The sequence below is a fragment of the Manduca sexta genome, chromosome 25, assembly GCF_014839805.1.
Source record: "Manduca sexta isolate Smith_Timp_Sample1 chromosome 25, JHU_Msex_v1.0, whole genome shotgun sequence".
Lineage (NCBI taxonomy): Eukaryota > Metazoa > Arthropoda > Insecta > Lepidoptera > Sphingidae > Manduca > Manduca sexta.
This window is the reverse complement of record NC_051139.1, coordinates 2,162,785-2,188,084: the sequence shown is the minus strand read 5'-3', so window position 1 is coordinate 2,188,084 and position 25,300 is coordinate 2,162,785. Positions and strand designations below refer to the sequence as shown.

Sequence of the window (25,300 nt, the reverse complement as noted above, 5' to 3'; positions counted from 1 at the left end):
ACACGGAACCTACGATGAATTTACAATTCAATACAAGTGGGGAAAATAAACTTTAGAATTAAAAACACATAGCAATAAAACACTAAACTTCACATAAATAATTTAATAGCTTGCACATTGATTGATTACATTATGGATTTACTTCTTATTCAATACATTTTTGGAATACATAGTACATTGAGTAAAACCGCGCAGAGGCGCCGGGATACCCATAGACATTAAGTTGAGGTGCCCAGCCTCGGCTAAATAATTTGCTCTTAGCAGTTTATCCGTAGCCCATTTTATGGTGTACGGTCCAGGTTCGCTCGACGACTCCTTTTCTATGATATAGCTTATAATACTGGCATACAATGGAGTTTGCACCAGTTTAATAAACAACTCATTGTCCAGTAACTCTTTGATCAAATCATCTTCTATCTCTAGCTTACCTATTGTATCCTGAAAAAAGATATTAAAAATATTGTTCTTAGTATTACAATAACTTCATTGACTTATGATTTTTCTATTTTTCATATTACATCATAATTCATGAATAAATTAAATTACATGACGAATTTTTAACTAATTTTCCCCAGGATAGACATATATTTTTTCAATAGAATCAATAATACAGCCGCACTGACGAAAATTTACGTCAAATTCTCACCGAGAATGCGATAAAATAGTATGCCTTTAATTGAAGGGTATTTTGTAAAAAGTAAAAAGCATTAATTGTGTAAACTATGTTGAACCCACCTTATGTTTCATGACTAGCTTCAGTATTTGTTCATTGGAATGATCTATTTTACTCATCAGTACGATCCAGAGAGCATTAACGACTGCGTCGCCGGACACGTTCTCGACCAGCCATATTACTTCCTGAAAAAAAATCGATCATTATCTGACAAATTATAAGAATCCCATACTTTTACTTAAGTATGATTCTTACTATCTAGTTTAAATGGGCTACATTAGTCTGAATCCATTGATAATGTTATTTACGTTTTAATCACATTGTTATATTTTAAATCCCATCTAATGGTTAATACTCTATTAATATGACAAATGTGAATATTCGTAACGACTAACGAAGTTAATTTGCACATCTCGCATTATTCCATTGGAATGAAATTTGGCTCATAGATAGATCATAACCTAGATTATTATAGCAAATACTCTATATCTCTTTGTGTATAGATAAAAAGTCCAAATTCGTATATCGCACCTCTTCGACTAGCGCGGGTCGCCTCATGAGTAGTTTGATGAGCACGAGGCTGCCCTTGTGGTCGGTGGTGTCTGTGAGCAGCGCGTGTAAGAACTCGCCGTGCAAGCTGCGGGTCTCACTGGAATGTAATAATATTATATTTCTATTCTTATGTCGTATAAGATATCTTTTTTGCACACAAAAGGGCGAACCTGTCATTCGTCTCGGTAAGCGCCTGTCAATAACTAATAGCAATACAACAAGAAAATTGCTCAACCACGTGATTATAAATATCTATAAGTTTTCTAATTATTTATTTTTATTCGATGTAATAACCTGTTCTAAAAGGTATGGTAAGTAGGTAGTATTCATTAAAATTAAGACTTTGCTTGATTATTTATTAATACCTAATCATGGTTGGTGGCCAGCAGTTGAGCACGTCTACCAGCGCCTTCTTCTGTTGCCACGTGTCGGAGATCTTCAGGAACTGCATGAATACTTCACGCCTGCCCTCGTCTATCAGTAACTGCGATTCTGGTAATAACAAGTTTTTACGTCAAGACTATCAAGGATCAAACTTACGGTAGATATCATGTAAAGCGTGTTTTAAATTATCAGGAAAACTTGCAGAACTCGATTTCTGATTTTTTTTCCATATAAACAAATATACTACTACAGGAACGTGTTAGTCTAAACTAAGCATTATGTTGTAGATAACCAGAGTTCCCGTAATATAACAATGTTGAGTGAGCAGTGCAGACCGTCGAGTTGCTGCAGAGGCGCCGCCCCGGGCCACTCGGCTCGGAAGAGGTGCACGCTGAACTGCGCGACCTTGAGCGCGTCGGCGGCGTGCGGGTGGCGGCCGCGCTCGCTCAGCGCCAGCAGCGACATCTGCTTGTGCGGCGCCACGCCGTGCTCCGCGCACCGCGCCAGCGCCGCCGAGATCACCTCCTCCGGCACCTTCACGCCCTCCTTGTGCAGCTGCGTCAGCCGCGACACCAGGGTCTGCACCTCCCTGTGGCAAGTCAGTAGACCAACTGCCATTAAACAAATAGACGATATGTTCCAACTTTTTGAGTAAGCGTTTGAAAAGTAGATGGAATTTTTGTAGTAGGAAATCTCGCTAAACGTACGAAACTTATTATTCAAGCTAATTGTCGGTTTAATAAGGATATTTTTGAGACTTAGCATCTCGGGAAAATGGGTCATTCACATTATAGAACAAAGTAAAACTCTTATTAGTACTATTCCATATTATATAGTACTCATCATGGGATGAAGGTTATAACAATTGTTTGTAAACAATTAAGTAGATATTAATAGAATACAGGCGTTTATCAGTTTTTAGACTTAATAATAATAATAATAATATCAGCCCTGTATTATATACTTGCCCACTGCTGGGCACGGGCCTCCTCTACTACTGAGAGGGATTAGGCCTTAGTCCACCACGCTAGCCTAGTGCGGATTGGTAGACTGCACAGACCCTCGAAATTCCTATAGAGAACTTCTCAGGTATGCAGGTTTCCTCACGATGTTTTCCTTCACCGTTAAAGCAAGCGATAATTCACAAAGAATACACACATATTTTTTTAGAAAAATCAGAGGTGTGTGTCCTTGGGATTTGAACCTGCGGACATTCGTCTCGGTAGTCCGTTCCACAATCAACTAGGCTATCGCCGCTTTTTTTAGACTTATTACCTTATAATATATAAATAAATAAGTAAACACTGACATGAGGTCGCGACATTCCTCGGCGGCGAGGGCCAGCACGGTGGGTAGATGGTGTGGCGCGTGCAGGCACTGCAGCAGCGAGCGCAGCGCCGCCACGCCGCCGCCGTCACCACCACCACCACCACCACCACCGCCGCGCAGCAACACGCGCGCCACACACCGCGATAGTGTCTCCGGGCACCCGTGACTCTTCTCGATCTCACTAAACAACGCAACTCGAAGTATCACACACAAGACATCGGCCATTTGGATTCTTAGTCCTTAGTTGTAAATCTCAATTCCTATGATTTAAAATGCTATCCTCGATCAGGATGGCACATTCGATAAATACACTATCATAATATCATACAGACATACTAAAATGAACTTATCTTAGAAACATAAGTGAACTAATATTATAAAAATTAATGCGTACCTATTTCAGAACAACATCTGGACATAGACATACCTAAAGTAACTTAACATATTTTTTTATGAACGTTTTAATTTCATCTCTTTTTCTCTTTACTTTAATATTAAGCCGCTTTCAAAGTCGATAAATATGAATCCTGTATTAATAACGAAAATTTTCACTACAATGCTCACAATTATTTCATTATAATTTTCGATACTTATTAGCAACACATAGCTAATACTCACGGCCATATCTCGTCGCGCGGGATGTTGCTATTATCGATAATGTTCTGCACGGTGGACGAGTGGAAGTTCTCCAGGAAGCGCGCCCAACGAGTCAGCTCTTGGCCCACATGCGCCCAAGTTTGCTCACTATGAAATATTATTAAAAACACTTAAAACTACAAATTATTATGTATAAAGTAAAGTTTAGTTTGACAAAACGCTTTATAAAGGCTCATTAGTGGTGGCGACAGTTATGACGAAGTATTACGAATTACAGAAAATATTGATAATATTTTTGTTACAACCCTTACTTTTTGGTATTCTTGAAGTCGTTTTCCTGTTCTTGCTGGCAGTAATCCACGGCTTGCATTATCATCAGGTTGCGTGTGCCGGCCGGGACGCTACGGACGATATAAAGTTCTTGAGAATATATTATTGAAATCTCAAATCTCTCTAAGGACAAACATAGACTTTATAGTTGAACAAAATAATTAAATTTCACATTTCTAGACATTTTTATTTGTTTTTCTATGAAGATGCACAGACACTTTTAAAATTCATGTATATAAAGTAAAGGCTTTTTTTACTACAAAACCAATTCTAGCCCGTAACTACCTCATTTAAAGAGATATCAAAATTTTAAATATACAGGTAGTTAGAGAATAAAATTTCCAGTTTAATTGTATGAAGAACGTATTTGCAATAAAATGACACGACATTTGAAATTCCCACTGCGATGTAAGATTCAAATATCCTTTTTGTACTATAAAAGCGATTATACCTCAGGATGTTGTACAGTGCATAATGCATATTCTTTGCAGCAAGTTGGTACATTGATCAATAGACGCTGTACTGCTATTAAAATAGAGACTATATTATACCGCTGCACAGCGTCGTCAGTAAAGCAGGTGTCGGCGACGAACTGCAGCAGATCCTCCTTGGACAGCTTGTTGAAGTAGCTTGCGCACTGCCGGTACTGCTGCATCCACTTCTTACTTGTCGCGTTCGCGGGGGACACCTGGAGAAGGGACACGGGTTACACAAATGCTTTTTTATATGAAAATATAAATTAGTGACAAATCACGAATTCAAAGTTAACTGGTTAGTTAATAGTCACAGCCGAGCGGCGATAGCCTAGTTGGGTGTGGAACGGACTGCCGAGACGAATGTCCGCAGGTTCAAATCCCAAGGGCACACACCTCTGACTTTTCTAAAAAAATCATGTGTGTATTCTTTGTGAATTTATCGTTCGCTTTAATGGTGAAGGAAAACATCGTGAGGAAACCTGCACATCTGAGAAGTTCTCTATAGGAATTTCGAAGGTGTGTGAAGTCTACCAATCCGCACTAGGTCTGCGTGGTGGACTAAGGCCTAATCCCTCTCAGTAGTAGAGGAGGCCCGTGCTCAGCAGTGGGCAAGTATATAATACAGGGTTGATATTATTATTATTATTATAATAGTCACAAGGCATTATATTTCTACAGTTTGGTTAAACAAATAGTAACTAATCCTAAGTGGCTGTTTTGCATTTTCATGTTCCGTCATCCAACTTCCAAAATCAATATTCTGCTTTACTTTAAAATAAATAAAGGTTTCTCTCATTTTGAAGATAACAGCAACGTTACTCTCCCATTTTGAAAAATACAGCAACACTCCTCTCCCATCTTTAGTGACCATTGGCAACAAACTCCTATTATCATAACTTTACTGAGATATTCTATAGCATTCCTTACTTAAAGGTGGAAACAACCTACAATATCAAATACTAAATAGATATAATCCACTCACACTGAAGAAGTACTTGGTGAGCCACTTGGTGTAGAGCGTGTTGACGGACACGGGTATTTTGAAGGCGGGCGGCAGCGTGCGCAGGAACTTCGTCACCATGCCCGCGTTCTCCGGACGCAGCGTCTCCACCAGGCGCCGCGTGAACTGCTCCGGGGACGACTGCTCCAGCAGGAACTTGTAGTCCAACTCTGGCGGGAACAGAGGTTTATAAACTTGTTACGTTCTTAATTCATTGATATTTTGAGCAGTTGATCAGGGGACAGAATTTCTTAATAAACATCAGATTTATACTGCACAAATTTGTTTGACGGGCCCGGCTTTAGATTATGCCCCCCACCCCCTAAGTTTTCAGTACAGCGTTTCAAATGTTATATTAAAAGAATTGCAAACACTTATAGGCGTACTATCAACACTCAATTACTCAATATTGAAATCTATAAAAAAAATATAGCGATTTTATCACATTACCCTATTGATACCTTAATACAAGCTAAGATACCTGGGGACGCGGCCTTGGCCTTCTTGAGGAGCTTGATGTGTTCGGCGGCGGAGAGGCCGAACATGAGCGGCTTGTCGTCCACGCTGCGCAGCAACGTGAAGTAGTTGATCAGAGCGTTGTGGTCCGTGCCGCGCAGCTCCGGCCACAGCGCCTCGCGGATACTGGATACCATTATTACGTACAATGAGTTGTCTATAGCGGGAACTTGACGAGTCTGTGGGTTAGCTAATAAGTAACTAATGCCTACGCAACCAGAACAACTACTTTATTAAGACTTCGACAACTACGAGGAATTGTGAAATTAGAAGAAGGTTGAAGGATTCTTTATGGTAGCCAAAAAGCAAGACAACAAGGCCACTCTTCCTTTTTAAATATGGTTTAGTGTAAAATTTATAATTTTATATTGACGTAAATTTCAGGCGATAACATATTCGTAGTATTGTAATATTAGTAGAGATATGTAGGTCGGTAGTGTGTGTACTGACCGCCGGTGCGTGTCGTGCGCGTGCGCGTGGTGCGGCGGGTGGGGCGCGAGTGCGAGCGGGGCGCGCGTGAGGCCGGCGGCGGCGTGCTGGAGCCACACGTCAGTCACGTCCAGCGCGTACTTGGCGCCCAGCGACAGCGCCAGCGACACCTGCTCCTTGTCGCTCGACCTGCAACACGCGTCACATCAGACCAAGAACATGCGGGGCGGTACAAACTGAATAGCGAAAGTATAAATTGGGCACTGCAAATACATAAAGCAAACTATCGCCGTCCACTGCTGGATCTAGGCCTCCCCAAGTGAGCGCCGACCATCCCGGCCTTGGGCAGCCCGCATATAGTCGTGTATATTATAGTAAAAACAGAAAATATTCGTGTGTTTAGAATGTTGTTAAATTAATATGTAATTACATGTAAGAAAAAACCTTTCTTTTTTTTTTCAAGAAAACCAATAGTACTTTTTTTTATATACAAAAATATAAAAAAGAAATAGAGATATATTGAAACTTTATATAAAACAATATAATATGGTACTCATAATACCAATCTGGAATTTTACATACTCCCACACAGCCGAAATAGCTCAGTTGGGAGAGCGTTAGACTGAAGATCTAAAGGTCCCCGGTTCAATCCCGGGTTTCGGCAAATCTTTTTTTCGTATTTTATTTATTTTTCAAGAGGTCTTTAGTTAAAATAAATTTACTCATTTTGACTTTACAAATATTATAAACTACATCTTGAAGGTAATTTTACTAACTTTAAAAAATACATAAACATGCATACAATTTTTTTTCTAAACAATCACAAAATTAAACTGGAAATTAGTTTTAAATAATAATAATATTTTAATTCCATTAATAATAACACAAAAATAGAAAAAATCTAAATTTATCAGTTTGACTGATTTTCTGCCTTCTCTCTTTTCACAGAATATTGGCTAAAAATATTACCTGGCAAGTCGATAAACAATCTCGCGCCTATAATCCTCGTCGACACTGAACAGCAGCGCGTTCACATTGAGGCCGAAGTTCTTTATGGTGGCCACCTCGCCGATGCTCGTCAGCCGGTCGATGCAGTCGCGGATGATCTGCAGCTGCTCCTCCGAACCGTTGTTTTGTTTCAGCGTCGTGCGCGCCAACTGAGACAATATACAAGCTCAAGGATTTGCATAAAAATCAATGGTGGCTGGGATATTTTTTTTCTGTCTGGATTCGTTAGCTAGTTAAACGTAAACAGTAACGATCAAAGTTATTGTTGTTTTCGCTATGTTCGAGTTTTGATAATTTTTATTTTAGCTGTTAGTTATACTTTAACATTTTGTGAAGAAACAAGCTGTTATTGTCACATAAAATGATATATATAATATTATTAACACACGCGTGTTCTGTACAGTGTGTGTGGGTGCGTGTGTGTGTACCTGCACGGGCGGCGCGAGATACACGTGGTCGCGCAGCTCGGGCGCGTTGCAGCGCAGCAGCGCGGCGTACAGTGCGGCGCACAGCGCGGCCGTGGAGCACGCGCGCGACACCAGCGCCGCCACCGCCGCGCGCCCGCCCCCGCCGCCGCCGCCGCCCCGCACCGCGCACCACACGCAGCACACGCACAGCGCCGTGTCCACGTGCACGCACTCCTCCGCGCACAGCCGCACCACTGAAACACACCAAGCACACACTGCTTACACCATACGGCCTTATTGCTAACAAATAAATGTCTTTATATCAAAAATCAACATCAGTATCTGTATAATCTGGCAATAAAGATTCAAGGTGATCATCAATAGTTACATACTACTGGTCATCCAATGACACATCTGATAGATAACTTCCTATGAAAAAACACTAATGGTCAATTTATATAAACGATCTTACCCACTACTCTCGGTTTCAAAGCGATAATGAACCAATCAGAATAGTTGTTTAACATCCTTAAAAATGTTATTTAGATTAGTTTATTTTTATCTTTAACTCGAAAATCGCGGTTGAAATAGTTCATTGCTATCGGCCGTAAGCGATACTTACCATCAGCTTCAAGGTCCCTATCAGCACCGTCTTCCAAGCAGTTGTGCACGTAGAACCAGTTGAGAGCGGCGCGGCCGACGGACGGCGCGTCGCCGCCCGGTAGCGAGAACCGGTTGTATCGGTAATGCTCCTCCGAGACCTCATGCTCCTTGTACAGAGAGTGGTAGAACTCCTGGCATCGCACGCGACGGTCCTTGCTCTCGGCTGGAACTAGCTTCGTGTCGGTACTAAACAAAATTTTAACATATTCAGTTCGAAGGACCAATCAGGTTGCTCGGAGGACCAAAACGGTGTTCGAAATGTCAAAACAGTCTTCTTAAGGTCTTAAAATATCACCAAAAATTCTTTTGATGTCAAATTTTGACATTCGGCTGTGCAGAATACCTATATATTCACCTTAGTTAATGAACAAAAACATAGTTTTGAGTACTTACTTTGTGGACGGTTTGTTCTGAAACTTGTCTAGCAGATAGTTGAAGAAAGGCATTTTGTTATCAGATGGAGGTGCCACCAGGTCTTTCTTTTCGATGACCGGCTGAAAAAAAGGATAAATAAGCTTAGATTTTCTTTGACATCGCAATACCATGGAACTGTAAACATAAAAAAATAATTATTATATTTGAGTGAAGTTGAAAACATAAAGTATATTTTTATAGACCAGCAAGTGAATCAAATATTGGGCTGAAATCAATGCACAATAATTAAAGCCTTTCATGTTTATGTGATTATTTAGTATAGTATTAATGACATTACTCAAGAGTTAAGCGTAGCCCGTGATTAGAAAGATATTGTTATGTACCGTAGTCACAGCGTCGGCAAACTCATCGTCAGTGGAGGGCGCTCGGTCGGCGAGGTGGTTGTTTTCCTTCATGTTCACACCCATCTGTTGGAGCATCTCCAGCTCGATGTTTAATCTATAGAGAGAGTCGATGGTCGATTTATGCATATCACACATGTTTTATTTATATATCTTTCGGTATTAATGTCTGAATGTTTAGTAGTGAGAAGTGTCCCCGGCGTACCTGGTGCGCAGCAGGTCCTCGATGTCGGCGGGCGCGCAGGCGGCCACGGCGGCCTCGGCGAGCGCGCGGCGCTCGGCGGCGGGCGCGTGCGGCGCGTCGTGCGCCACGCGCGCCATGAGCTCCGCGCCCGCGCCGTGGCGCAGCGCCGCCGCCTGCCGCGCCAGCGCCGCCGCCGCCGCCCAGCCCGCCGGCGCCGCGCGCACCGCCGCCCAGCCCGCGCGCACCACCACCGAGCCCTCCCTGCCGCATCACAACACATCACGCACTGAGCTCGATTCTTTGAACGTACATGTACATTTTACTCCAACATTAGGTATACACAAATCAAAAAATACCTACACCAGTGGCTATTTATTGTTTTGAGCTAAACAAATATTATATTTTCCTTTTTCGATTCTTGAAAGATCGTATTCGATGTTTTTTTGATATAATTATCAATACTTACAAACAGGTGTTTTTACAAAAAAATATTATAATACAAGATCCAATACCGAATGAGTATCCGATATACATGCAGATACTTCTAACCCACCATGACAACAAAAATATCAAAACAAACCGTGTCTTAGCGTCATCTCCAGCAATCCTCAAAAGCTCGGCGAGTTTAAGCAGTTTCGCACTAGCCATGTATGCCTTTGGGTCCAACTTCAGACACTCGTCGATCAATATCATCCTATCCTCACACAAGCGAACTGAAACGAAAAACGATAACAATTTACGACTTCTCAGATATAATAATAATATCAGCCCTGTATTATATACTTGCCCACTGCTGAGCACGTGCCTCCTCTACTACTGAGAGGGAATAGGCCTTAGTCCACCACGCAGACCTAGTGCGGATTGGTAGACTTCACACACCTTCGAAATTCCTATAGAGAACTTCTCAGATGTGCAGGTTTCCTCACGATGTTTTCCTTCACCGTTAAAGCGAACGATAAATTCACAAAGAATACACACATGATTTTAGAAAAGTCAGAGGTGTGTTGCCTTGGGATTTGAACCTGCGCGCACATTCGTCTCGGCAGTCCGTTCCACACCCAACTAGGCTAGCGCCGCTGTTTTATCTCAGATATATGTTATTTATAATAATTAATAAGTAACGAAAATTAGAGCTATTACCGCCTTACCAAATACCATCATATATGTACCTGTACCAATGCTTTGTGGATATGTATTAGCATTTGACACCAGAGGAAGCAAGACAAAGTATTATTTAACTATGACAGGTGTATACGAAGTGAGGCGGAAATTTAATCATACAAACCTTGAATAGGCAGCAGCGTTAAGTTAAATGAACTTAACAAATGAAGCGCTGAGATGAGATCCATTTCCTTTTGAATTTCAGGATTCCCATCTTTTATTAAACTCAAACAGCATCTGCAAATCAAAATGAGACGACCTTCAAAGCATGCATTGGTATGAATATGAGCTCAAATGCTTGTCAGACATTCAATAAAATTACCCAAAAATGTAAACGATAGAGTGCAGATAATGTTCACAATATTATAATTATTATTAATTCTATAACATAATCGATTTATTTTAGACAACGGTATATAATAATCAAAACACTTCTACTGAATAGTGTTAAAATAATATTGTACTTATTCAGCATTACAATACATGATCTACACAACATCTCTTGCACACCAAACACGCCGAGATATCGATACTTTCCTAGAATACCGATATCGATTTTGCTATGTAGTCCAATACCAAAATTAGATACGTTAAAATAGCTAATAACGTAGCAAGCTGGTCACACGTTTATATAATTTCTGCAAACTATATTTATAGAGGTACCGTAAGGTGACCCTACTGTATCTGACAGTAAGTGAAGTGATGACCAAATAGAGCATCGACTGACAGATGATTATGCCTCGACAGTCGATTTAATTATGTTGGCCTGTCTGATAATGTATGTTTACCTAGCCAATTCTAGTGTGGGATCGTCGAGGGCAGAGGCCGAATTGAAGTACTCCTTGGCGGCGTTGGAGACGAGTTCGACGCTGCGCTCGTAGTTAACGAGCTGATTGCTGCGTCGGACGCCTTGCTCACACATCAGGACTTCTCCTGCCAGCTTGATGCTTGACGCCACGCCTGACGTCAGCAGCGCCGACGCATAGATCTGATGATGAGTACAATTAATAATTATAGATACCTAGTAATGTTATTATAACTACGATTTTTATAATAACTACAGAAAAAAAGATGATCGATGCTATCTTTAAAGGACAACTGACGGCAACAATAATTTATTATGAATATTTTTGGAATAGATAAACTGGTACAATCAACAAGAAATTGAACTTGAAGTAATACGAGACTACTTTTCCGTTACAATTAATATTTTAGGTCGTATACAAAGGCATATAAGTTTCAGGTGATATGAGCTTATAAAATGGATGGAATATATATTATGTGGTAAATGTTACCTCATAACACTGCTCTTTAGTGATGCAGTTGAATATCGTAGATTGCAATTCGAGGAGGTCTTTCAATAGCTTTTCCCAGTCCTGTTGTGTTGGTTTTTCATCTCTGTAGTATCAACGAAGACGTTTTATAAATTTACCAAAATTATTTTATACATAACGTTAACCCATTTGTATTTTAAAGCATTATAAAAAAGAGGATGTTTTATATGCAAAAAAAAATTTAAAATTATAAATAAGCAAGTAAAATAATAGAAAAGGTTTTCCAAACAAGTGAAATGTGACATGTAATGGTACGCTTATGCTTACCACTACGTACATAAAATAAAAATATCCAATATTGAATGAAATCGTCATTCCATATAGAGTAATATTGATGGTTTTAAGTTTAAACGAGCAATCTGTTAACAAATTGTCTTTATAAATAGTTGAAGTAGTAAGTAACAAGGCAGGTGTAGTGTATAGTGGCGTACTCCTTGCTGAGATGCCTGGCCATCCTGGTGAGCAGGCTGTGCGCGTGGCGCGCGTCGGCGCGCACGTCGCGCAGCTCGCGCGGCGCCACGCGCACGCCGCGCCACGCCAGGCGGCTGCTCGCCGACACCAGCCGCTCCACCTCCTTCACGCGCCGCACCAGCTCGCTGCCCGAGATGCTGCCGTCACTGACCGACAACGCACTCATTACTCACGTTACCCACACAACTCCACACCTAATGTCTAACCCAGGTGAACAACGCACTGCAATAGCACGTCTTAGTTATAAACGTCATTGCCATTCAAACACTGTAAAAATCACAAACTAAATTTATAAAATAACATCGACAATCTAGCAACTAGTACGATACTTTCTTCGAGGCAGGCAAATATATATTTAACTCACGTTTCTTTCAATATGGTATCAAGTAAGTCGCAAGCCTTGTCGAGCTGGTCGGTGCCGGTGTGCGCGAACAGACAGCGCTCCGCCAACTCGAGGTGCGTCCTCACGTCCAGCTCGAACTCGCTCGGGGATTGTAGCACCTAAACAACATCGAGTTACATAAAATTAGTTTTGATATTATACACTTCTCTAATGTCTAGCTCTATAGACTCTAAACGGAATTTATTTGTTATTTCGTCATTATAATATTATATTTTGGAGCAAAGTAGTGAACCACAAAACTGCTAGTGTAACAATGAAATACATTTATTTTACTTACCAATAATATCGAAGACAAGTCGTCGACGCTGATGCTCTCGAGGTAGTCGATGAGTCCGTGCAGGCAGGTGTCGGTGCGTTTCATCAGCTGCTCGTACCGCTTCAGGAACGGGATCACGAACAGCTTCAGGTCCGCGACGAACGTGGCCGGGGTCGACTGAGGTGATACGTTAAATATTAAAATTGTTTATAATACTGCTGGACAAGAGCAATATCAATTTATGACATTATTTATATTATTTTGAACCTCATGTATATCTTTTAGAATGGATATTATTGGATATTTTGTTACGCTTGCAATTTTGTATTTTATAGTCTGTTATATGTCGAATATTATCTATAATATTGTTTCGATAACATTCTGCTTTTTATATGAATAACGATTTGCAGTAACAAGTTACATAGTCACCATTTTCATGAGTAGTTTGCAGGTGTCGAGCGCGGAGAGGTTCTCCAGCTGGTCGAGCGTGACGCCCTCGAGGTTGATGTCGTACAGCAGCGTGTCCAGCGTCAGCAGGTGGAACAGCAGGCGCTCCAGCCCCGGCACGGCGCCGCCCAGCGCCGCCAGCGTGGCCAGCGCCAGCGCGTGCGACACCAGCCCCGAGCGCGCCTCCAGCGCGCGCGCGCGCCGCGCGTACCACGCCGCCACGTCCGCGCCGCCCCACGCCGCCACCGCCTCCGCGCTCGACCGCACCGCGCCCGCGCCGCTCCCGTCCTCCTCCGCGGCTGCGGCGGCCCCTTCCAAAGCGATGGCGGCGATCGCTTCGATGCCCTCCGTCTCCGCCGTGTCTTCCGACCAGTTAGAACTCCAGATCGATCTAAAACGGTATGAATTACTTCCTATTATCCGAGCAAAATTTTATTTTGACCATTTTTAAAATCATTCTGACAAACAAAAGCTAAAAACAAGTTCGAGCCGATACTATGTGACAAATCATCCACACTCACTTGAATATCTTCTTCCTGCACCAATCATGCTCGTACTTCGACGGCGGCACTTTGATGGGCGACTTGGTCTCGAACCACTGCCACGGCTGCTTTGTAGGCAGTAAATGCTGATAGTCTATGGGGTTGATTGTCTCTGGCAGCATGTCTAGTACAGTGAGTTGCAACGCAGTTGTCTTGATGTGTGGCCACAGACACGTGAGCGCCTCGATGCGGCCCTCCTTTGCGATCTCTATGGCGCTGTGCACAATGCTGTTACTTCGCAGGCGGTCGTACTCGTCTTTTACGTACTTTGACTTCTCACAGCGCAATATGGACTGTAGTCGTGGAGTAAATTAAATTGTTAGTTAAAGTCTAAATATCAAATATATTATGCAAATTGAAGTAATATCAAGTATAACAAAATAACCAATTGAAATCTTTGGAGCAATTTCTAAACAACCTCTAGTACACTCAACGCAGCTCATTACTCAAGAGATCAAGCACCTACGGCCTGCCCCACGGCAATTAGTTAACTGACCTCATACAAAGTGAGCCGTTCCTTGTAAAACAGCATGACATGCCGACACCGCAGCAACTCGCTCGTGTACGCGTTGAGGTGCTCCGGCGTGATCTCCTCGGGGTCCGTCAGCGGCTCCTCCGCCTCCTTATTGATCTCTGGTTAAAAACAAAAGGAAACATTACAGCGTTTTGTTTTTATCCTTGTGTCGGAAACTGATGGAAATGATAATGCAATATGTACTATAGATCAATAACATATTTTTTATTTTTCAAGCGTCACAATTTCGGAATGTAAACCAATTAACCGCTGAAAATGACCACGACTAGTTGGAATAAACCACTATAGTGATTCAACAACAATGACTAACCGTTCATGATCTTCTCATTGGTGAGCTCGAGTCCGAACTGCAGCAGCTCCTTGGCGGCGGGCAGCGTCTCCGGCAGCCGATCCACGCACTGATGTACTGCCCAGATTTTCTTCGACACTTTGCTCTACGAATATAAATTATGAATATATTTTTTATCAAATAAGTGTTACACTGTATACAGGGTACTTACGTACTAATAGTTGACCACGGAAATTCGACAACGCGGTTTAATTTCAAAGCCATGTCTAACCATAATTCGGTAGTCCTACATCGTGGATAAATGATCTTAAAATTTTAAATATTTGTAAGTAGTAAAATTTTACCATCTTTTTTGGGTCGAAGGACGCGTCGTACAAAATCACGCTAAGAGTAATGTTTTCGGAAGCAATACATGGGACCAATGCTATTACAAGCCAAATGTTACCTTTATAATTACATTACGTAATTAAAATGATTATGACCAACCAAGATGCACATGAGTTTTGTAATCATTGCCTTACCAAATATTTCTGTATCGCTTCTGTGGACACTGGGTTCTTCCTCCATTGCTGCTGGTACACCAGATCGCTGTCCAGGTTGAATCGTTCAGCCAGGGTCAAGGCTTCTGAATAGTTGCCGCTCTCAATCTAGAATTAATAAAGTGCATTATAAATGACCCTAGTATCTTAGAACTTTAGAAGAAACATTAAATCTTATGTTTTCTCTGAGCAATCACTTCTTAGGCCTTCATTATAAAAAAGTGTAAAGAGTCGAGAAAAGACTTCTGTCCATTGTAGAATGTAATTGTGGAACAAAAATGTATCCAAAAATAAAAATAATTACTGAAAGATATTTACACTCTAAATAGCTCCTAAAAATACCCTGTATATACTACGAACTACTGCAAATTCTGGCGACCACCGAGCCCTCATCATCGCTCATTGAATGAGCTTTACTTAGTATCAAATTCGGTATAGACACAAAATTACAAACACTTGCTTACTTTTCGAGAGAACAGCTCCGTCGGCGTGGTGCTCTTGACCCCTAGCAGTCTGTAGACCCTGGAGACCACAGTGATGCGCTTCGGCTTCGGCTGGAAGGTCTCTATGTCGGTGATGGCGTACAGCACCGTCTTGAACAACTCCTTCGTCAGCTCCAGCATGGAATCCTCAGTGTCAGCTTCGATGTTCACCACTTCCATCTAATGTGAATATTATTCAATTCGTTGTTATTACACTATATCTCTTATACGGTTGATGTTGTCTAACAAAATAAAAAAAATATTTTGTGACATCAAAATAGCTTGAATTAACTTTGAATAAAAGAGATTGCTTGACGCTATTACGTCATTACTAAATGCGCATTGAAATCCATACATGCACAACGCTCCATCATCGATAACAATTGAAACCAAAACTTACCTGTCTTCGCATATGGCTGAATTTAGTATGAGGAAATAAAGTGGCTCTTCAAGCCCCCCTGTTCGTGTTGTGAAGCATTATGTGTCCAAAATCAAACCATACTCACGCTTTCGTCGCTGCGTGACTTCTTGGCCGGCAGCACGTTGGACTCGCACTCCAGCACCATGAAAGTACCCTCGTGTGCGCAAGTGATCTGATACAAAAAAAAAATATATTGATTTATTTTAGAATAGTTTATTTATTGAATAGTTCAATAACTTAAATGTCTACATAAGATCTTACTTAATACCATGCTTAATCTTCGATCCGATCCCAAAACTAAACCAATTAAAACACTTTATTTTGTAAATATTATGTCAGAAAACTTTGTTTTGATTGGTACTTTTTTTGCGAAGCGTCGAAAAGAGCAATCGAAAATGGCGGTAGACCTGGAAAGCATGATATACTTACCCGGGGCGTTCCCTGGAAGAACTCCGGCTGCTTGCCGAGGATGTTGACCATATCGGCTATGTTGCACACCGACACTGCGCCGCTGAACCGCGACAGGATAATTTCCTGAAAACATACCGTACCGTAACTACCTAATTAATATCTATATCTTTGATTTTATTATTTAAAATTATTATACTACACTACTAAATATATCGTAACTGGTAACTATTGCATTGAATTTTTTTTAATATTTATAGCATCAACATTGACATAGCTGGGCACCGTTAATCAAATAACTTCGTTAATCGTTAATCCGCTACAAAAAAAGTTAGCTTCGTTAAGCGTTAAAGCGTTACATTTCGGAAGAATTAACGCAAGTTAATTAATCGTTAATCCGTTAATATGTGTAAAATTGCATTTTTATATGGTTGCGTTAGTGAACTTATACAACTTGTTGGTTTAGGTTCTGGAAGTTAAGAATAAAACAAAATACTTGTATAATTCAAATGTGTAATTTAATCGTCGGACATAAGGTGCATATTCCCCTTCATGAACATTAACATGTTGAAGTTCTCGTCTGAAAGCGAGGCTCGTTTTGGTGTTAAAATGTCTTTACCCGTGGAAAACAGACGTTCAACTGCAGCGCTTGAGGGTATAGCAGTATTGTATTTAATAAATAGATTTATGAATATCTGTTCCCCGAGGAATGCAGCATCGTTGAACGAGTCTTTTGATTTCATATCCAGCCACATTTTAACGAGACTTTGCGCTTTACACTTTAAAGAGTTGGAGCTCTTTGGTTTTCTATAGACTGAGTGACAGAATTGAAAAAGTCTTCCTCCTCGTCATCATCGTTGTTACTCGCATTGCTCCCTCCGCCAGTTAAACTATCTCTGTCCTTCGAATTTTCCGCTGCTTCTTGTCGTAAAGCATCTTCTACCTTTTTTTCCATGACGTGCCGGCAAAATATATCTAGTGTTGTTTTTGTTTCACGCGCTGCCACGCGCCGCCCGGCACTTGTCATTCGTTTCATACTTGTCTGAACCTGCTTTTCGCGCCGCGCCGCGGTGCCGTGCGGTAAATAGTAGGCATTAGATTAACGATTAACGGGCTTCTGCATATTAACGGAAGTTAACGTGTCCGTTAACATTTTTAAAAGTTAACTTAAAAGTTAATTCGTTAATCAAAATGTTAACTTCGTTAATTAACGATTAACGGATTAACGAGTTAATGCCCAGCTATGAACATTGACACGACACAACTCTGAGATGGATTACGACTAAAACAATCTGTAAAATATGGATTCTCACTACTATTTTTTTATAATTTTCTGACTAATAATGGTTCTCATTGTATTATTGCTGGATATTTAATGTGGTGTGAGACTCATTTGTTATATTAATTTCGGCCAAAACAGATGATGAAAGACAAGGTCACCTCAGGCGTCCACCAGTTAACATCAGCCGCGTAGAAGAGAGTGGGGTCCTTGTTGGCGTTGTCGGTGGTGAGCAGCGGGTTGCGCAGGTTGTGTTGGGGTTGTGTGGCGAGGGGCCAGCGCCTCTCCGCCCGCAGCAGCGGCAGGCGCCACACCGACACCTCGCCGCTGCAGTGCAGGCACGCCAGTCGACACCCGTCGGTAGACAGCTGCATTTGCACTATGAATGCCTGGTGGCGACAAACGAACGTGTTATACTGAGTATACAACATTGATATAATTAACACATAAAAAAACTTTGCATTTGCCTTTTTAAGGACATTGCGCGCACGTGAGATTTGATATAATTAAAGTTCATACAGAGTGGAGAAAAATTAATTGATGTATAAATATCTGACACAAATATAATAAAATCGACAGTCGAATTTCCACAGCAGGACGTCCTAAAGTATAGCATTTTCTGTGCAATTCTTATCATAACGTTAACGCCATCCGTTCTATCATCTGCTTAATTAATTACCAACAGCTTTATATTTTCGTCAATTTACTACAATTTATACATTATTAAAATGTGCTTTAGCCACCATTAAACCAATTATCCTATATAATTTTGTAGGTTTATTTTGTATATATTGTAACGGGTTACTTACCAAGTTCTTATTAGTGAGGAAGGGTATGTACAGCTGGAAGCGTTCGTTCGCGAGCTGTGCGTCGAGCTGGTCGCACACCACGGACAGCGTGTAGAACGGCTCGTCGTTCACGATGCGCCACGCGGTCACACCCGCGCTCAGGGGCGACGTTGGGTCCTACGGCACAAACAAATTACTAATAGATTGTGTTTGATAAGTGTCATGAGGTAAAAGGAATAGTTTGAATCCCATAAATAAATTTGAAAAACGAACTTTTAATCACATTTTCAATATAAAAATCAAACACAAAAAGTCATTCAAATAATATCTAATTAACAACGTTGTTAGTATATAAATTAATTTATCTACTGCATTAAATAAATTTTGTCAGAATCTTGTAAGATTCTTATTAGACAGATAAACTATAGTGTACAATTTCCTTATTACATAAGTCATATACCAACAACAAAGGTCATTATTGTAGAATATTGGAGTTGTCACCTTTGCCTTCCCTCGCGGCAGTCCAGCCACGTACAGGGTCTGATGACACGCGCTGTACGCGAGCGCGGACACGCCGCCCGCGAAACGGAATGTGTGGTGCAGCTTGCAGCCCTCCGTCTGCGACACGAGGTACCCGCGCAGCTTGCCGTCGAACGTGACCACCACCACCTCCCAGTTCCTACACAATAGCCCAGGTACCACAGTCAATAATAATTAACATAGGAATGTATAACCTTCTAATAGTAAGTCAGCGAGTTGTATGCAAATATTTAGAATTCTGTATAAATATCAAAATATACAAAGTCATGTTAAAGCAACAGCATAAAACTGACAATAGTTGATTGTTTTATTAGTGCTTAAAGTTGGCTGTGCTATGTAACCTATGCTGCAACATAAATACTACTAGCCAACAAATACACATAGAATCCTTTTGAATATGCATGGGCAGTTTCAATATTTTTTATTTATATATTATTATTTATAAATAGCAGTTCCAATTCTCAACAAATAATTATCGAAAAGTGAACAGGTATAAAAAAACAAAAAAATACAAACCATTTGTTGCCCTTGACCCTAAGGGGCATAAAAATGATGTCAGCTACTGCATGAGTGTTGTCCGTACATTCCAGGCCACCGGGACGGGAACAATCCTAGAATAAACAACTGTGTGATTGTTGTGTAATTATTTTTATGGAAATAGGTATTTTAATGATTGTGTGTGACATGTCATAAAAAAAATACTAACGAAAATTGGTGCTGAACTTATATTTCACCTACTGCCATTTTTCACCTATTATATTTTTGAATATGGTATACAAAAAAGACAAACGTTTATTGCATTTCATTAAAAAAGAAAATTTCTTATAATATTTTATTTCAAATTAATAAATTAGACAATAGCATAACATACAAAACATATATAAAGTAAACTATCATATAATTGTTAAGTTTAGTACCAAAAGCTAAGTCTAGCGAAGTTTATTAACTTACAATAGGAATGTTGAAGAGATTTGAAGCGGTCAAGTCAAAGAAACTGACAACACCATTGCCATAAGCCAGCACCACAAACGAGCAGTCAGGACTCCACACTAGCTTACGCCACTGGGAATACGGGTCACGGTTCACTACAACAGTAACAAGCCAAGTGTGACAATAAAATATCAGTAAATGTAAGTAGATATTGTATCTTTGACTTTTCAGATGACCAACATCTCAATCTGCCCTATCACCACAAAAGCTACAATATTTGAAATGTCGGGAGAACATTTTAATTTAAAAACTGTCATAAAATCCAAAAAATCATTTTTTTTTAACACAAGTTTACTATTGAAAAAGGGCCAAACATTTGCCTTACCAACCATACTGTTCATGCTCTAATGTACATTACCAAATGCTATTCAGTTATGCTCACTACACTCACACAATCAAATATGCTGAGGTTAGTACAAGACACAAATACAACTTTACCAAGCAAATATTATTTTTTCACTTAAAACTTGATTCCATTCCTATTTATTGAAAAAATACACCAAAATATAATTTAGCTGATATTAGTACAAATTACATATCAAGAATATTATTAATATTTCATTTCACATTATTTTTTTCTAAAAATTCCTCTATATATGAATTATTATAATTTTACCCGTTGTTCTAGCTGCTATTGTAGCATATTCAGATCTCTTAGTTCTGATCTCTAGTATATTATCTGTCAACACTGCAATTACTTTTCCTTCGTCACCAAGAGCTATGTGCCATTTCTGTTGCTTCTCTTTGTGCCTAAAATAAAAATAGTTTTTTAATCAACTTATAAAGGAACTATTTGTCATGTATTTAAGTAGTAGTAATATTATGAATGATTTTTCTAAAAATGTATAAAGCATATTTTTTGTTCTATTTAAAAAATGAATTATAAGACAACAAAAAAACTTACGCAGTGACACTATCGATTAAACTTCTTTTGGGTCCAAAAAACTTTAACCACCTCCATAATGCTGAAATATTTTCTGGTAAAATATTATCAGGCTTTTGCTGTAAAGAAAAACCATGACAGTTCAACGCGAAAATTAATTAATTTTAAGTGTTTTTAAAATACTTGTACATGTAATACTCTAATTATCTGCCTAAGACGTATAAAATTATATTAATAGAGCCGAAAACCACCAAAATATGTTTCAACTTACAATATACTCCGGTTCAGGTTTCCACTCGGAATATACGTACAATTCGTGTAAAATAGATTTATTCTCCTCCATGACTTCAAATGCCATCTATGCGGATGATAAATACACTTATGTCGTTACTTTCATTCACTTTTCACTTTTATTTTTCTCCTGCAGAAAAATTGCAAATCGACCGATGTTTTCGCTATTACTTTTGACATATACGTGTTCGATTCATTAAAAAGTAAAAACCTGAGACGTGCTACATTTAAATCGATTTATTATAATCGACTACGATTATGAATGAATCTAATGAAAGAAGTAGTTTGATAAATCATACTCGAGTGTCTAATGAATAAAGAAAAAGTGTAATATTATTTATAATAAATAAAACTTATCATCCATCCCCGAAGGGTTGAAGGGTTGGCAGAGATGCAATAGGGCACAAAAACGATAGCTGTGCTATTGCCTATTTTAAATTAACAAGTTCTGTTATTCTTAATATTTTTTCCTAAAAAAGGGATTTCGGTGTGCGAATTTTAGGGATAACAATACATAAGGGAAAATCTAAAGTAAAATGAAAATCGTAATTGGAAACACTACTACCGTTTTTTCCTTGACGGTGACGGTATTATTATTCTCTTAGCGGTGACTCTAGTTTATTGGTCTCTGGCGGTGACGTTTGTTTACACCAGTTTACACAATACTCTAGTTCTGCACATTACATCTCAGAACCAATACACTGATCCCAAAGAGAATTATAATACATATGACTGATCCGCACTGCTCGATTTAGGCAAGTAGGTATATAATTCCGGTTTATTTGTTTCTGTATATAATTAAAAACTTACGTGCATTTTTAGTTTTAGCGATTTAAACTAAAGTAGAGATGTAATTATTTATTTCTGTTTACTTATTGTTTTTATTCCTTGTTTTATTGTGATGAATATAGACCATAAACGCTTATACGTTTGTGCTTTATAAAATGCCAAAGAAAAAGGACACAATATTGAATGATAGTCAAACAAGAGAAATGGTATATTCAGTATATTGTTTCATTAAAAATCATGTTGTGTTGGGGGCTAATAGAAATGTTATGGAGATTTATGAACTGACAGCGAAGGCTACTAGCACTTCGTCATCGACTGTACGACGCATCGTTAAGGAGCATTTAATTAACGATTTTAGGAAGGAATTATTAACAGAAGATGTATCACATAGATAATACCCTAAAAATGTATTACCTCTTCTTTTATAATACCTGAATATTAAAAATGTTAAACCTGCTTTTTTATCGTTTTATTGTGCCTTATGTGATTTCATTAAATTAAATACCATAATATAATAAGTAATAAAATAAGAATAAACAAAAAGCTTGATATGCAATACTTGTATCAAAGTAAATTTTTATTACTCATAAATCCATTTGTTAGCAATTTTAAGGTTTTTTTTTTTTTAAAAAGACTAAGAATATTGCCAGCAAGTGTAAGTTTGTTTTCTCACCCACCAACACACTCATGGTTTATGGAACAAAACCTCTTTAATAGTGTGTGATACCTTTATTAATTGGTGCTTAGTAAAACCTTTGAAAAATTGTGTGTAAAAAGAAACCAAAAAAAGAAAAACTGGGGTATGCCTATGTTCAGCAATTCCCATCTGTGGATAATGATGAGATTCATGAAACAAACAGGAAGATATATTGAAGTTATTTATTAAAATCATTTCTTTTGCATTCTTTTTTTCTTAAAGAGACTAGTGGGTCTAGCTTCATTTTCCAATTTGTTTCCAGTTTGACCTAATCTCTCTATGACATCTTTAATAACAATAGTCTCATTGGGATCTTGATTTTCTAACTCTTCTGGTTCTATGTTTTGTTTTTGGCTTTCTTGCATAGTATTTTTTTTATTTGAAACTGGCTTAGCTATCTTTGTCTCTAAACTTTCATTAATTTCATATTTGGACTTTTTCAAAATAGATGTTGAACCACTAAAAGAATTAGGAAAAGCTTCAAATATATCACTGGGCTTTTGTATGCCCTTGGCTGGATCATAATGAGATTTATCTGGTTGTACATCGGAGTGTTTAAATGTCAGCTCCAATGTTTCACTGTCATCATCATCTGCAAATGTAACTTGTCGCTTCACTGTGGTGGCCTGAAAAGTCTTTTGGTCCTCTAATTCCTGCATATCTTCATTTTCAAGTACATCATCTAGCCTGCAGAATAGTGCAAGTATTTATAAATATATGTAATACAAGTTCTAAGCATAGTGTGTATCCTAAGTCAGTTGTATTAACAATATTATGTAAGTGCTATGATTTGTAAACTAAATAAAATTAAAAAATAAATATGGAATTATAGTACAATAAACTCATCAAGTAATTTTAGGAATTAAATAAATTAATGCCAGCAGTTACCTATATTAAGTAAATTAAATTGCTACAAACCTGTCCATTTCATCTTCAATGTCCCCAAGCTGATCAATTTCATCTAGTCTAGAAAATAAGTCTCTTTCTGTTTTAGTTTGACTCCTCTCTCTGTTTTTCAACTCAAGTAATCTATTCTCCAATTCATTTTGCCTATCTATTACCTGTTGTAATAAATCTAATTTTGATGTTTGAGATGGAGCCCCAATAGATAATTCCCGATTTCGCTCTATAGTTCTATTTATTAGATCACTTGATTTGTTGTCTATTGAAGATAGTAGTTTATTGTCTCTTTCTGTTTGTTTAGCTATAATTTCTTCATCTTCTTTGATAATAAAGGATTCATTACTACCACTACTATCTAAATCTTCATTGTTATTCATCTCTTGCAACTCATTCTCTAATTCTTCTTGAAGTTCAAGTTCTTCAAGTCTTTGCCAAAGCTCTTCATCTGTTACATCTTTTTGCTCATCATTCTTGCTTGCTTGTTTGTACTTTCTCATATTTTCTTTGTGTTTTTTCCTCCAAGCTTCATCTTCTTCTTCTGTATAAACTTCAACAATCTCCTGTCCTTCTTGTTCAAACAAACTTTGCTTACTCAAAGAAACTTGATTTTCCAAATAATCTTTTTCTTTAAGGTATAAATCAACTTTATTTTGAGCATCTGTAAAATGGATACATAGATTTAGTAGGTTGTATCAGTGTATCCACTAATTTGTAGAATATAGTCCAAAAACTGGTGGTGATTTTGGTGTCTGAAAACTTAACACCAGCTAGTTATTAACTAACGATTATGGCTTTTATAGTCTATCTATCGATGACAATATCGAGTAAGATGCACAATATCCTTTAGAATCATACTGTTGATGTCACCATTACAACTTAAAAACATTGTGTAATTTTTAAACATGAACAAAGTTTATTATTCTTACTTTTTATTCTATGTTGTCTCAACACTTCAGCTTGCTTTATAGAACACTTGGCGAAGTAGTCGGCGCCCAGTGAAACAGTCACTTCGTTTGTGTGTTTAATATCACCTCTAAAACATATCCGACTGCCAATGGGAACCAGCACAGGCACTCTTAATTTGTCAGAATATGCACCGAAATCCATTGACTTTAATTCCTGTAGGTAATCTTCCCAAAAACGCAAATTTCGTTCATTTTCTTGAATGCTCTGAAAAGTTAACAAAAGTTTTAGTCTTGGACTATAAAGCATCATTTATGTAATCATAATCATTACCTTATTATAGATGTCCGTAAGGAAACTCATGTTATATTAATTTTTGATAAGTTTACTACAAAGCTTACAATTTCGTGATAATAAATATCAAAATATAACCTAACCTATCAAAATCAAACAAAAACAATAGGTTCATCGTAACGTCATAGTAAGGACGGGCCCATACATCTATTTTTCAGCATCCTCATCTAGCACTGAAATAGAGATCGGTAAAAATTTTACGCTTGATTCAGAAGTGTTGCCACATTCCAACACAACGTCGTGTAGCTAAAAAGATACCTTACCATTTAAG

General features: G+C 38.8%; 2 protein-coding genes and 1 non-coding gene across 4 annotated transcripts; 1 reads left to right on the top strand and 2 right to left on the bottom strand.

The window, feature by feature from the left end:
- Positions 1 to 88: 88 nt before the first annotated feature.
- Positions 89 to 21,582, bottom strand: LOC115446602 (neuroblastoma-amplified sequence). 2 transcript variants are annotated; one of them, XM_037442829.1, is made up of 41 exons: positions 21,364 to 21,582; positions 21,114 to 21,211; positions 20,826 to 20,959; positions 20,171 to 20,304; positions 19,736 to 19,830; positions 19,181 to 19,358; positions 18,701 to 18,856; positions 18,053 to 18,280; positions 16,634 to 16,738; positions 16,290 to 16,376; positions 15,766 to 15,963; positions 15,284 to 15,409; positions 14,784 to 14,907; positions 14,435 to 14,571; positions 13,918 to 14,231; positions 13,379 to 13,787; positions 12,971 to 13,126; positions 12,655 to 12,791; positions 12,251 to 12,436; positions 11,781 to 11,883; positions 11,274 to 11,473; positions 10,610 to 10,722; positions 9,905 to 10,037; positions 9,346 to 9,585; positions 9,123 to 9,237; positions 8,758 to 8,858; positions 8,324 to 8,550; positions 7,723 to 7,955; positions 7,256 to 7,443; positions 6,308 to 6,475; positions 5,823 to 5,983; positions 5,324 to 5,511; positions 4,417 to 4,553; positions 3,847 to 3,936; positions 3,557 to 3,682; positions 2,919 to 3,119; positions 1,945 to 2,198; positions 1,591 to 1,717; positions 1,205 to 1,322; positions 736 to 858; positions 89 to 438 (listed from the first exon to the last, which is right to left on the bottom strand). In XM_037442829.1, exons 1-41 carry the CDS (start codon positions 21,448 to 21,450, stop codon positions 139 to 141), a joined length of 6,735 nt encoding a protein of 2,244 aa, XP_037298726.1. In that variant the 5' UTR covers positions 21,451 to 21,582; the 3' UTR covers positions 89 to 138. The 2 variants fall into 2 exon arrangements, with proteins under 2 accessions (XP_037298726.1, XP_037298727.1); XM_037442830.1 differs by lacking the exons at positions 20,171 to 20,304; positions 21,114 to 21,211; positions 21,364 to 21,582 and having other exon boundaries at positions 20,826 to 20,945.
- On the top strand, positions 6,878 to 6,950 carry Trnaf-gaa. Its single transcript has one exon. It is a non-coding gene; the product is annotated as a tRNA-Phe (tRNA).
- A 1,454-nt stretch (positions 21,583 to 23,036) lies between the features above and the next one.
- LOC115446578 (unconventional prefoldin RPB5 interactor-like protein) lies at positions 23,037 to 25,195 on the bottom strand. Its single transcript, XM_030173293.2, has 4 exons — positions 25,009 to 25,195; positions 24,699 to 24,942; positions 23,788 to 24,430; positions 23,037 to 23,556 (listed from the first exon to the last, which is right to left on the bottom strand). The coding sequence occupies exons 1-4, from the start codon at positions 25,036 to 25,038 to the stop codon at positions 23,061 to 23,063; spliced, it is 1,413 nt and encodes a 470-aa protein (XP_030029153.2). The 5' UTR covers positions 25,039 to 25,195; the 3' UTR covers positions 23,037 to 23,060.
- Between the last annotated feature and the right edge of the window lie 105 nt (positions 25,196 to 25,300).